The following is a 13,885-nucleotide window of genomic DNA, read 5'->3' as shown; positions in this document are numbered from 1 at the left end:
GATCAATTCTTTTTTGGAGTGTTTTTAGGCTACTTTTGCCTCTTTTTGTAATCTTGAACTCTTGATCGAGCTTAACTCCGTCATTGTATCTTTTGATTGATATTCTTCATTATTTTAATGAAGATATTTAATCCTTTCAATGCTACTTTCCTTTTTTCGCCAAAATAAAAAAAAATAAAAAATAAAAAAATAGAAAAGAAAAAGAAAAAATTCTAGACAACCTAGGTGATCCTGTCATAAATCTATTTATTTATTTTACAATTAAAAATAAATCAAATAAAATATGTATTAAAAGGTGTGGACTTTTATATTTTTACACAGCCCAAAAATACACCCTTCTTTCTCACACTGTTCAAAATCGCTCTTAACTTTTTTTTAACTTCAAACCTAAAATGGAGATCACTTCATTGTTTTCATCTCAAATTTCATCTTCATCTCCAAACTTCAAATTTGGGATTCTTAATCTCCAAACTTCAACCCGTACCTTATTATTACCAGGTGATTTTTCTTACGCAATCTTTTTCTATCTACCAAAAAGCTTACAATACTTTGATATCGTCTCTCAATTTGTTTTTAGGGTTTCTTCCCTAAAATTTGTTCACGGATTTTGAATTCTACCAATTCATTATTTCTTCTAATCGGATATGATCGAGGTACTCCGTACTATATTTTTCATTACTTTTGCTACCCTACCTTACTAGGGTTTTTTTCTTCTGAATAATGAAGGATATGTCTTTTTGTTATGTATTGTATGATTTACGGAGTATCAATTGGAATTTAGATTTTATTTTGTAGAAAGGAATTTGATTCTTGAAGCTTGGTTATTTTTATTTTTTCATTCTAGTGCTGGTATGTTTATTCGAAAGGATGAAGGAGATTGTGTTATCATGTGTTATTTATATGTGTTTGATAAGTTACAAAAATGTAAATCTCTAGCCACGTTGAGAATATATCTTGTGGTAGTTTAAGTTGTCTTCATCATCTAACTGGTTACCTGGTCCTGATATACTTGGTTTATTATGGGGAAGGACTATGAGCTCTCGGTTTTTGTGTTTTTGTCACAGAAAGATTAGTATCATGTATAAGACAAAAGGCTATAACTATAAGTTTATAGTTATCTAGACATACCACACCTGACCTGAGTCAGCTAAGTCAAATGACTATGTGGGTGTGTGTTTGAACTGGAATATATGAGTGTTCGAGTGTATGTCGTAAACTGATTTTATTCCATTTTAGTGATACGCTTATTGACTTGTATTTACTGTAGATTTGGTGAAAATTTCGGGATGCCACAAAGAAGTTCGAAAAATAAATAACAGATAAAAAGGAAATTGAAGGATGGAGTAGCTCTTTTACATTATTTGTTTGAACTCTTCAATAGCAACTCTTTTTACTTTCTCTGTTTAAACTATTCAATAGTAAGCTTCTAAATGTGCTTCAAATTTTATTAAACTGCATTTTTTGTATGAAATTAAGTGGCTTATGTTTGTTACAGTGCAGCTGCTATTTGGAATCTTCATAACTCTCCGCCTGTCACATTGAACATGTCAGGCTCAATGTCTTTGGCTGCTTATGTACTGTTAATTTTTATTTTAATGGGGTACTCTGTATTTGTTCAAATAACATGGAAAAGGGTGTTAATTATTTAGTTATTTTTGTTATACCATGTGTTTTTGAAATCAATAGAGATCACCAAAAATAAATGCAAACTGCCATCTGTGATTTCCATATGGTTTTTTGATTAAATGATTGGCTTCCTGTTTTGATTATGAGCCTTTTTTGTATGATTGTAAGATTGTTTTTAGCATCTTTGTTGTCTTATTTGTTAGATAATTAGAACAATGAAGGTCGCATCTGGAGGTATGACAATTCACTTTCTTTTGAAATGTATGAATATGATTATGGCATTAACCCTCTTTCTTTTTGATTGTCGATTAAGATGGTTCAACCAGCAAGGTAAAGGACCCACTTTTATGCTATAAATATTGTTAAAGATTTTCACTTTTGCATAAAGATAGTTATTCTATGTTTTTCACGTTTTTCTATGGGTTTATAGTTCTTTTATATGATGATGTTAAATATTTAGTGTTAAAACTATATGTGTGTCTATAATAATGAAATGATCTTTTGTTGTAATGTTTAACAATTTATCATTTATTTATAGTTTTGCATTTATGTATATTGAATTGCATATCGATTGATATTTATACCGATATTGATATGTTGTTTTACAGTAATCGGTTTATATAGTTTTAGAGTAACATGGAACACCCACTATTGAAATTTGTTTGTGGGTTTTGGAGTTGACTATCATGGGTGCTATCCAAACGATGTTCAGTAAGTGGGTGAATGGTTCGACTTCACCCACAATCCATTTAAATTTGACTGAGTCGCCCACACCTAACATAAAGACCATTTTAATTACTTTTGATCCTTTTGGGTCGTGTTTGTTGGTGCTCATTTGGGTCGTGTTTATCTGAGAGTGTTAGCAATGCGAGTTTTCATTATTGATAAAATTTGAGTATATAAATCTTAAGATCATGTTCTTTATGTGATCAATATTGTATGTTATTTGTAATATATGCATGAAGAATTGTGTTGAGCTAGAGATAAATTTTGATAGATCAAATCGAACATTCAAACCGAGTCTATTAACAAGGTCAATGCAGGTAGTATTTTTGTAATTATTAATTTACTTACAATGGTAAATGTCTTCCATTTTTTTTTTATGATTTATTATAGACTGTTGAGTGAATTCTGGTAAATTATCTGATATCACCTTTTTGCCATTGGTGCAGATGGTTGAATATCTACCCTGCTGGTGCAAAAGGTTGTTTAACTGCACGATCAATTTGTAAGTTTCTCATGTTTTGCTCATTTTGATGTATTGCTTCATCTTTGTGAAATTCCGATTTATTGTCTCATCTTTGTGAAATTTAAATTTAATTTATCGTGCCATTTACCAAGAACTGTAAGACCATTTTCTTAAAAGCGATGATAACTATGAGTTCTTTTATGTGTATTTGGTTATCCAATTAATGCATTTATGGAGGACTAAAGTAAAAGTCATTATATAATGTTGTAATCAGTTGCAACATTTTTAGGGATAAAATTTGTTGTCGTTTTGGTATGATTTTGAGTTGATTAAAGGACCAAGGACATTAGAGTTTGTATTGGCTTTTATTAATGGTAAGTGCCAGTTCCAGCTGAGAATCCAAGAAGTTCGTTTTCTTTATGGAGACAACAAAATCAGAGCTGTGAGATGAGATGGCCACACCTTGGTGCAGGCTATTTGCTCAGACTTCATTGGTTAGTTTATTTGGCTAAAGTTGAATGATTATATGATTTTTATTGATTGGGTAGGTTTGTTCATGAAATGCATTGTATTGCAGAACAAAACTATGACTGTTTATACAACCACTTTTGTAGTTGGATCAAAGAATACTAATCTTATCATCAAGGATACAAGTGCAATTCTTTGTACCTGTATCGATTGCTGGGGTATTGTGTAATATTCCTGCCAACATTGCTTTCATTATAGAAGTTCATGTTGCATCTTAAGCACAAATAGTTCACCCAGTTTATAGGATTTCTTGAGATGAACTCCAAATTCTCTACTTGCATTATGCATACTTAATATTTGCTGGCAGGATCAGCGCAAAGGCAATGTTGATGTGCTTGAAATTAAAGGAAGCAAATGATCTGTGAGGAAAGAGTATTAAGAGGCCCATTAATTTTTATAAAAAATATTGTGTATTGCTACGAACCAAACGTTGGAAACGCGGGTATCTGAGTCGAATGTTGTTTTTAAAGAAGCTTAGTTGTTGGGTCTCTGGCTTAAGAATTGCATTGATTGTATTATTATACTAAAAAGTTTGTCATTTATCATTTAATATACCCGTGAAATCACGGGTCTTTTAACTAGTTACCAAAACTTTTTTAACGTATATTCCTCTCTATATCATTTTACCAAAAAACAATACTCCATAATGTATCTATCTATAGTATTTATTTATCTATCTACCTACTATCACATTATACAAAACAAGATTGTAATTTGCTTACGTGTCAGCTTAGTTAATCTTTATTTTAAAATTTAGTGATGTGTCAATTTATTAGAAAAAACAAACTTTATTTACTTATCTTTTTCTTTATACTATCAAAAAATTTACACGGCCCAAAATGCACACTTCTTTTTTACACGCACGCGTATTTCATCCTCATCATGATCAAGATACGTAGCTGCTTTCTGCATTCCCTCTCAACCCTCTCTATTGATCAAAACCCAAGAAAATCTAAACTACCATCCATGTAACTGAATCTTGACTACCAACCCTAATCAGTTGAATATCTCCAATTATCTTTATACATTCAATTTCAAAACTAACCCTAATCCTTTTGAATTTAAATTTAAAAATCAAAGATGATGAGAAGCTGAAGCCAATTTTCTCTCTCACCTGGAAAAAAAGTTCCAGTTCATCGGCAAAAAGGAACAAAATCGGCAAGTATTAGTTTCAAGCTTTTGTGAAAATGAATCAAATCAGGTTTGGGAACAATGAAATCATTCCAGCTGTGCAACTGCTGTCCAGGAGTAAACTCGAACCAATCCGAGGGACTTAACCACCCACGTGTTCATCTCACGCAGTTGCATAACCCGCCCCCAACTACTACCCAAGAGGAAACCCGGCCCAATCCGAGGGCATGGGCGGTAAAACACCCATCTCCCACTGCCCCCGCAACGTGATGTGCGGAAGGCACCATTGAGTGGAATTCAAGGGTAAAGGCGAAACCTTGTGTGCAATGTTGCACCCCACGGGAGTCGAACTCCTGACCTCTCGCTAAGAGAGGCAGACCCCTACACATGAGCTACAACACAAGGTTAAAACTCTACATATACTAATACACTAATACACTGTACAATAGTCAACAGTACAATGAGAGGCGGGTGTATGAAATAGTAACTCGAAAACTTATAATGTTTTAGGTATCAATCGATAGTATGTATACATACTGCTAACACCTCAATCATTTGAAAAGTTTATTACCTGCAACAATTCAACCAGTTTTTTGCGCATTGTTCACACTTGTTATTAATAAGGATATAGCCTGAGCGGGTTATGGAGCTCCAAACACTGAACTGCCAGCAAGATGCTACAACTTTTCATGACAAGTAATCTACATAATAAATTCACGCAACACACATCCTAAAAACTACTAGTTTTGGGACACACACAAAGCTGGATCTTAGCAATCAACCTAACTTCGTATCAAGTTACATCATCATATCATCAATTTTTTTTTTTCTTTCTATATATCTATTTAGTTTCTACGATTGAGCAATTACTAGGTGTCGATGCCAGTATTCAAACATATTTTTTTGTCAATAACTTTAAACAGCGGTTAGGAGGCACTGACGGGGGTCCGAACGCGCCCACTCACCCGATCATTTCCCTGGACGAACAATTATAGTCATACCGTCCCCTCAGAGGCAACTTCCACGACGAATCCATGTTATCATCGCATGAGAGTCTCTCCTATGGGAGAGCATGCTATGAACTTGTGCAAAACATGGGGCATTGGCTTGTGAAAAATTGTAGCTTTGACGTTTAGCTGGAAAGAACTTGTCGCCAACCTGTGATATGATCTTAATAGAATAGGTGGTGTTGTTCTTCCCGGTATTGGTTAACATACCGAACCAATTACGGTTCAATTAACTTGACCATGTACACCTTCTTAATACAAGTGACACGGTTATGTACCATATCTAATGTTGTAAAAACGGACGGGACGGCTGTCTCAACAGATGTTGCAACGGATTTACTTGTGTACCGTCACAGCGGATTTAAAAACGAGTAAAAAAGGTCAACGATTAAACAACGGTCAAAAACCTTAATAAACAGTTGAGACGGGGTCGACACAAATTTTGACCAACGTTGACTTTTAATATTATATATTATAAGCATAAACATTATATCAAATTAAAGACAAATATTTCGAATTAAACATAGATATAGATACTTGGCTTAAATTTTACATTTTTATATTTGAACGTTTATGTTTTGAATATATATATTAAGTCAACGTTAATCAACATCTGTCTCAGCCCCGTCGAGTTGCAACGCTCCAAGGTCTCAACCTTGTCTCGCGTCTTTTACAAGAGAAAATTGGACCAATGGTCCCTGTGGTTTACATGAAATGGGGGTAATTGGTCCCTGATCTTCATTTTCGGGGTTCGTGGTCCTTGTGGTTTACATGGCCGGGGTGAATGGTCCCAAATTCTGGCAGCCGTTTATTTCTTCCGTCAAGTGGAAACACGTGACAAACATGTGATGGGTAAAATTGTCATTTTTCATTCTTCTTTTAAGAGAAAATTGGACCATTGGTCCCTGTGGTTTACATGAAATAGGGTATTTGGTCCTGAACTTCATTTTCTCTTTTCTCTTTAGGCGATCATCATTTAGATGCTATAAATTCACATGGAGCATGTATTCATGATCAGTAACGAAAATCGAACACTTGACGATCTTCAGTTACTATTAACAGTTTCGATTTCATCAATTTCCATATCGTGTTCATTGTTAACCGAAAAGTTGAACTACGTTGGTGCACGGAACGATTCAGAAACATATAGCAAAAAGTAATAATGCATATTTGTTCGTTATGTATTCGTACCTCTTTCTACAAAATATGAAGATTTAATTCGTAGTCTCGAACTCTAATTTTTGAGTCAAACTTCGCTTCAAAAAGTCAACATATTTGAGTTTGGATCAAATTCGAAATGTAGTTGTTGTTTTTGGCCATAAGCATGATAGACGAAGATCTGGAATGTGGTTTAAAACGTTTTTCATGAAGAAAACTATACTTAAAGCATGCTAAATTGAAAAATCCATCTGCAACTTGAAGTTCATGAAGACGACACTGTTCATCGACGTATCTGTTTATTTGAAGGTGTTTTGGCAAATGGTTATTCATAAGAGATGTTTGTCACTGGTTATGGAGTCTATTTCAATTGATTAAAAGCTTCAATTCACAATAATTTAATTTTTGGCGAAAATTCACGATGAACAGATCCAGAAATTTCAAGTCGTAATACTCGTGCACTTGATGAATTGATAAAAGATGATGAATTAGTTGATGATTGAAGTTGTAATTAAAATCTTGTGCTGATAAACTTGTTTATTGTCGAAGATGAACACAACGATGATATGAATTTAATAAGTGGGTTTTAAAAGAGAAAAGAGAAAAGAAATTAAAAGGGAAAAGAAAATGTGTTTTGAAAGAGAAGAGAAAATGAAGTTCAGGACCAAATACCCCATTTCATGTAAACCACAGGGACCAATGGTCCAATTTTCTCTTAAAAGAAGAATGAAAAATGACGATTTTAACCATCACATGTTTGTCACGTGTTTTCACTTGACGGAAGAAATAAACGGCCGTCAGAATTTGGGACCATTCACCCCGGCCATGTAAACTACAAGGACCACGAACCCCGAAAATGAAGATCAAGGACCAATTAACCCATTTCATGTAAACCACGGGGACCATTGGTCCAATTTTCTCCTTTTACAACTATAGTGCCCAATCACATTTTTGCAGCGCAAGATGAATAAGATATATCATTTCATTGCAAAATTTAAAAGGTAAATCTCTAAATTTTGTGTAATCATAGTAAACCAAGTGGTTGACAAAGTGTTAGTACCCATAATATTACAACAAACTGAAATTACAAGATGTCATCTACCAACAACCAAGTCTCACTCAAACGTTACAAACACAATGACTAGAGGCCTACAAGTGACAAGCCAAAAGGCAAACTGAATTTGATAAAACAACATTGATAACATGAAGTTGCTTAAAGTTCTTATACGTTACACAATACCAAAATTTCTCTTAACACTTGAGTTTGTGTTGAGTTGACAATGAATTATTATGTTGCATATATATATTATAGGCTAAACCCACAAAGCTATATTACACTCAAATATTTCTATATTGTTTTGCCGGGGCATAAAGTGGTTAAAGAACCAAACTGCAACATTTATACACTCAACTTATGCGAAGAGGTGAGAGCATTCATGTGTTGAAGATGGAGGGCAGTCAACAATCCTTGCCATGTTTCTCCAGGTGCACCAGTCACATTGAAGTTTAAAAGCTTCTTTTGTTTCTTGTAGTACTCCTCCAATGGCTTGTTCTGCAGACAACATCAGATCAAAAATCCATTTACAACAATCGGAAACTCAAGCTACATAATTATCAAGTTTATTATGCTTTTTAAAGTACCATTGAGTTACACCCGCTAAGTAGATCATGGTAAGCTTGGCGTCCTACAAACTGCTTCTGCAGGGGTTCTTCTGTGCGTTTAAAATTTAGTACCAAATCTATATCGGCAACTTGATCAAGAATCTCCTGTTGGATGTAATAACAGCAATTACAAAATGTATTGCAATTTGAAAACTGAATTCTAATCAAGAAACATCATTTTTTAAACACCATGCTCCATTCCCCATAAATTCAAACTACAATACAACACAGCAAACCGAATAAAAGTAATGAAGGATACATAAGCAAAAGAGTAAACTTACAGCTTGCAATTTTGTTCGAGGAATTCCATCTAAAATAAAGCCAGTTTCACCTCTGTAAAAGCCTTCTTCTAATCTCTTTGATAACAAACCAAATATCACTTCTTGAGGCACAAGCTTTCCTTGATTCACAGCATTCGCAATCTAATTTGTCAAAAAAAAAAAAAAAAAAAAAAAAACAAAAAAAAAACAATATAAGTACAAAATCTAACTATATACGGTCGTATATTAGAACCAAGGTTGCAAAATTCGGTATTCGGGGATTAATCGGTCGGGACTTTAAAAGGATTAATCGGTAATTCGGGGATTAGTCGAATTGTACTTTATACATTTAACTATTAAATTTTAAAATTATGTGTAAATATAGAAATAAACCATAAATTTTATTTTTAATTTGCCGCTTAGAGCCTAAATTGAATTCAAGGCAGGATTTAAAACCCATGAAAATTTGATTCTACCATTAACCATTTTCATGGCGTCTCAATTTTATTTTTAATTTAATTTTACGATTTTTTTAAAAGAATTTCCTACTTACTGGCCGGAGGTCCACTCGGAAGCAATCTCTTTATCCGTCGAATAGAGAGGGATGACTTTCTCTACTTTTGAGAGTGTTCACTCTGGGTGGAGCAATTACTTGTTTTTATTCTCGGATAAGGGAAGGATTGTCTACATCTCACCTCCCCATACACCACTCACGTGGTATTGGGTTTTGTTGTTGTTGTTTAACATAATTGTCTAAAATTATTCATTTTGCTCAAAAACTATAAAGTTTAGTTTAAATTCATGTTAAAATGTTAACCAATTTTGACTTTGACCGACTTTGATTACAAATTTCGATTTTGACCCATCAATTAACGTTAACCGTTTAATTAAACGGATTTATGAAAGTCGGAACGGATTGCTCTTAAAAACGATTAATCAGGGATTAATCGGCGAGTAATCGGGTATTTTACAACACTGATTAGAACCATAAAGCTATCTCTAAAACATGGATAGGTACAATAGTTAAAAAGTGTAAACTTTATTACAATCATATAGAGTGTACCATATACAATTGGCTATTGTCTATACATGCAAAACAGAATTGTCCAATAATAATAGCATATTGTAACAAATATACAACTTCTGATAATAAAAAAAACAGTGAAATTGAATTACACCAACAAAAAATTAAAAAAATTTATACAAACCAAGGTATTCACAGATATCATTATAATCATTAATCAAGCAAATATGTATACGTATTCAATTAAACAAAGGACTTCAACAATCAAGCAAAGATACCGTAAAAGGATAGAATAATTAACACACACCTGCTTATATATCGAAGATCGAGGATGTAATTCTTGACGAACTAGGGTTCCCATAGAAATATGAGGTACTTGAAGAAGCTGCGAAAGCTTTTGAGCATACATTTGTCTATTCGTCATCGGATCCCCTAATATAACCCATTGAACGCCCCGACCCGATACCGATCCGAGTGAATCCTCCATTTCTGATTGGCTCTCGTGTTCATCATCGTATTCGTACTGGAGCTGAGCCGCCGATCCGTATAAACGGCGGTTCGTTTGACCTGTTCGGAGTCGCGCAAAAGGAGCGGCGGCAGCTCTCAGGCGACCTACAAACGCCATAACGGCTAATTAGGGTTTAGCAACGGACGAAAATCAATCAGGGTTTTGATGAAAAGGGGGAATTAGGGCAAATAAAATGGAAAGACTAAAGTTAAAAGAGTATGGATAATATTTACATGTACTACCCTTCAAGTTCTATATAATTGTGATAACACTCAGATTGTGTATTTGACTTTGTTTTTATTTACGAAAAAACAATTAACCTTAATAAATCAAGGCCTGCATCGCAATGATGAAAGATCATTTCTTTATTACCATTACCATTACCATTACCAGTATTACTAAATTACCAACATTAAATTACTATTTACATGTTCATTACCCGTGACTACACAGGTTTTGCAAAAAAAATATTTTGCAAGACTAATCGATATATCTAGTAAAATGGGCTCGCGCGATGCCGCGGGACCTTTCGGGTTACGTATTCATAGTTAACGGAGCGTTATCGTATAGGTGTGTATATGTATTGAATATATCCGAGGTATTTAGCGTTTTTTTAGAAGTGTCCGTTTCGCGTATAGTTAGTCCGGTTGTGTTCGCAAGATTTTTTTGAGTTGAACGGTGGGTTCGAAAAAATTTAACGCGAAGCGAGCGGAAAGATATGTCTCGTTAAAAATACGGGTGAAGTTTGATTAAGATTTTTAATTAAAATATAATAAGTTTCATTTTATACCCCTAATAGGGGGACCGAATTTAAAAAGTTTGAAATAGTGTGAGGGGGTGTTTGGTTTTTTTCCCCTTTTTCCCCATGTTGTCCATGTTGTCGTTTTTACCAAAAAATGGGTGGGAATGGGGCCAAAACGACCAAATTTTTATGTTGTCCATGTTGTCGTTTTTACCAAAAAATGGGTGGGAATTGGGCCAAAAAGACCAATTTTTGGGCCCCATTAGTATATATGGGTAATGGGTAATGGGTAATATATTTCATGGTTAAAGATTTTTCTAAAATAAGAATACAATTAGGCCCCGTTTGGCTCGTAGAATTCCAAAGGAATTTGATGGAATTGGAATTCAATTCTTTAGACCGCTCCGTTTGGTTGACATAATTTGGAAGAAATTATATTTCTTGGAATCTTGAAATTCCTTCATCTATGGAATGTTCATTCCTTCAATATGTTGATGGATTTGAATTCCTTTCAACATTGAATTTTTCGGGTCGCGACTCTAGAGCGCCTTTTTGACGCTCATTTTCGAGGCACGTTTTCAGGGAGCTATAAGGCGCGCGGTTTCGGGGCGCGTTTTCAGGGAGCGTTTTCGACGCGCATTTTTGGGTCGCGTTTTCGGTCCGCGTTTTCGGGTCGCGTTTCCGGTCCGCATTTTCGGGTCGCGTTTTTATTCCGCGTTTCGTGGTGCGTTTCGAATCGCGTTTCTGAGACTTTTTTTAGTGGATCGGGTCACTTTTTTGGTGCGCGTTTTCGTGTCGCGTTTTCAAAGCGTGTTTACGGGGCCGTCCGGAAACGCGCGTTTTCGCGGGCGTCCGGAAACGCGCGTTTTCGAAGGGCGTCCGGAAACGCGCGTTTTCGAAGGGCGCCCGGAAACGCGCGTTTTCGAAGGGCGCCCGGAAACGCGCGTTTTCGCAGGGCGCCCGGAAAACGCCCGTTTTCGCAGGGCGCCCGGAAAATGCGTTATCACAGGGCGCCCGGTAACGCGTTTTCGCAGGGCGCCCGGTAAAGCGTTTCCGCGGGCGCCCGGAAACACGCGTTTTCGCGGGCGCCCGGAATCGCGCGTTTCCGCGGGGCGTCAGGAAACGCGCGTTTCCGCGGGCCGTCAGGAAACGCGCGTTTTCGCGGGCGCCCAGAAACGCGCGTTTTCGGAGGGCGCCCGGAAACGCTCGTTATCGCAGCGCGCCCGGAAACACGCTTTTTCGCGGGCGCTCGGAAACACGTGTTTTCGCGGGGCGTCCGGAAACGCGCGTTTTCGCGGGTGCTAGGAAAGGCGCGTTTTCGCAGGTGCTAGGAAAGGCGCGTTTTCGCGGGCTGCCCGGAAAGGCGCGTTTTCACGGGCCGCCCGGAAACGCGCGTTTTTGCTGGCTGCCCGGAAACGCGCGTTTCTGGATCCCCTGCTGAAACGCGCGTTTTCGCAGGGCGTCCAGAAATGCGCATTTTCGCAGCGCATACGAAACACGCGATCTCGCAGTGCGTCCGAAAACGCGCGATCTTGCAACGCGCCCGAAAACGCTCTTTTTCACAGCAGAAAACGCGCGTTTTCGACACGCGTTCTCAAATCGCATATCTAAATTTTTTATTTTGAAAAAGTGAGTCCGGAAATGAACACAAAATTTAGAAACGTAATTCTTTTTATAAGTTTTTAATTATTTTATAAAATGAAATTCAATTCCATTCCATGTAAAATAGAACACATTTTTCACATTCCATGGAATTTATCAATTCCAATTCCTTCGGATTCCAATTCCTTTGACACATTCCATTCCATCCAAAAACATTCCACGAGCCAAACGGGGCCTTAATATTTTATGGACTTCGTATTAAACTATTTACTATTTTTGTAAGCGATGTAGTGTTGATACATAAAATATTGTACCAAAACAATATTCATATTTATACAATTGACAACAACAAAAATGAGAAACCAACATTATAAAGCTATAACATGAATTATATATATCATTACATTTCTATACTACCAAACTACCATAAGTTTCAAAACTTGATGTTGACCATCCAAGACCAATATGACATCCATTTTTGTTGACGGGCTCTAACATCTTTTTGTATTTTAATTCATATATCTTGCAATATCCTTCACTAGTTTCCGTTTATAGCTCGTACACATACTCAAAGATGGCTCGAACAAATTTACATCTACAAAAATAGTTAACTTATAACCACCTAAATATCAACCTAATGCCTATCAATTCTTCATTAACTTGATCTTAGCTTATAGTTTTTGTATTACTATATAGATGTATACAATATTTACGATACAAATTGCAATGCATGACTATCAATGCGAATGCAGACTCGAAAACTCACTGGAATATACAACTAAATAGACACCTAATTCTATTATTCATATAAGCCTATTGGGCATTAAACTGAAAGAAATGGAGTGACTATCAACCTTGAATATCAATTACTAATAATAGTTTCTACCATCTCTCATACAATCTATCATACTGACCATATCACCCCAATTCCAATTTTGACTCTAAAAAGTCAAACCTGCCCTACTTAACCATCTTACCAATTCCACACTATTTTTTTGTATACTTTGATATCCGACTCGCTTTGCGAACTGACTAATCCCAGGGCGACTCCCCGCTTTTGCAAACAGTCCGAAGTCAAACTGCGTGAACCTCCTTGAGTAGACCGGGATTAATTTTTCCAACTTTGTTGATTCGAACCCTTGACCTCCATTTTAAAAGTTTAAGCCCTAACTAGTCCACCACGAGCCACGGGTTATGACGAACATACTATTGATGCATGTTAAACGAGACGTGGCCAATATCTGTCATAGGAGTTTTTTTATAGAACGGCAAAATATTATTAAATAAAGTCTAGCAAGAAACTAGAGAAAAAATACAACTTTTTTTGAAGCCATCAGTTCCAATTAAAAACTAAATGACCCATATTTTTAAGTCAATTGAGTTAATACAAACGAACAATATCAATAAGCATACATTTTTTCAACGGATAATCATTAAAAACTATGCCA

The 13,885-nt window shown here is 35.9% G+C and overlaps 1 protein-coding gene and 1 long non-coding RNA gene across 3 annotated transcripts; one reads left to right on the top strand and one right to left on the bottom strand.

Annotated features, from left to right (window-relative positions):
* Window positions 1–419: 419 nt before the first annotated feature.
* Window positions 420–3,842, top strand: LOC139892133 (uncharacterized). Of its 2 annotated transcripts, none has more exons than XR_011773981.1 (4): window positions 420–498; window positions 578–653; window positions 1,268–3,309; window positions 3,393–3,842. It is a non-coding gene; the product is annotated as an uncharacterized lncRNA (long non-coding RNA). The 2 variants fall into 2 exon arrangements; XR_011773980.1 differs by lacking the exon at window positions 3,393–3,842 and having other exon boundaries at window positions 1,268–1,418; window positions 1,496–3,309.
* Window positions 3,843–7,688: 3,846 nt separating this feature from the next.
* On the bottom strand, window positions 7,689–10,254 carry LOC139892132 (probable adenylate kinase 7, mitochondrial). The gene is made up of 4 exons (XM_071875173.1): window positions 9,893–10,254; window positions 8,583–8,723; window positions 8,281–8,406; window positions 7,689–8,191 (listed from the first exon to the last, which is right to left on the bottom strand). Exons 1-4 carry the CDS (start codon window positions 10,208–10,210, stop codon window positions 8,039–8,041), a joined length of 738 nt encoding a protein of 245 aa, XP_071731274.1. The 5' UTR covers window positions 10,211–10,254; the 3' UTR covers window positions 7,689–8,038.
* Window positions 10,255–13,885: the final 3,631 nt, after the last annotated feature.

This window comes from Rutidosis leptorrhynchoides, chromosome 2 (assembly GCF_046630445.1).
Source record: "Rutidosis leptorrhynchoides isolate AG116_Rl617_1_P2 chromosome 2, CSIRO_AGI_Rlap_v1, whole genome shotgun sequence".
NCBI classification, from domain to species: Eukaryota; Viridiplantae; Streptophyta; class Magnoliopsida; order Asterales; family Asteraceae; genus Rutidosis; species Rutidosis leptorrhynchoides.
The sequence above is the reverse complement of the archived record's forward strand: the minus strand, read 5'-3'. Positions and strand labels throughout refer to the sequence as shown.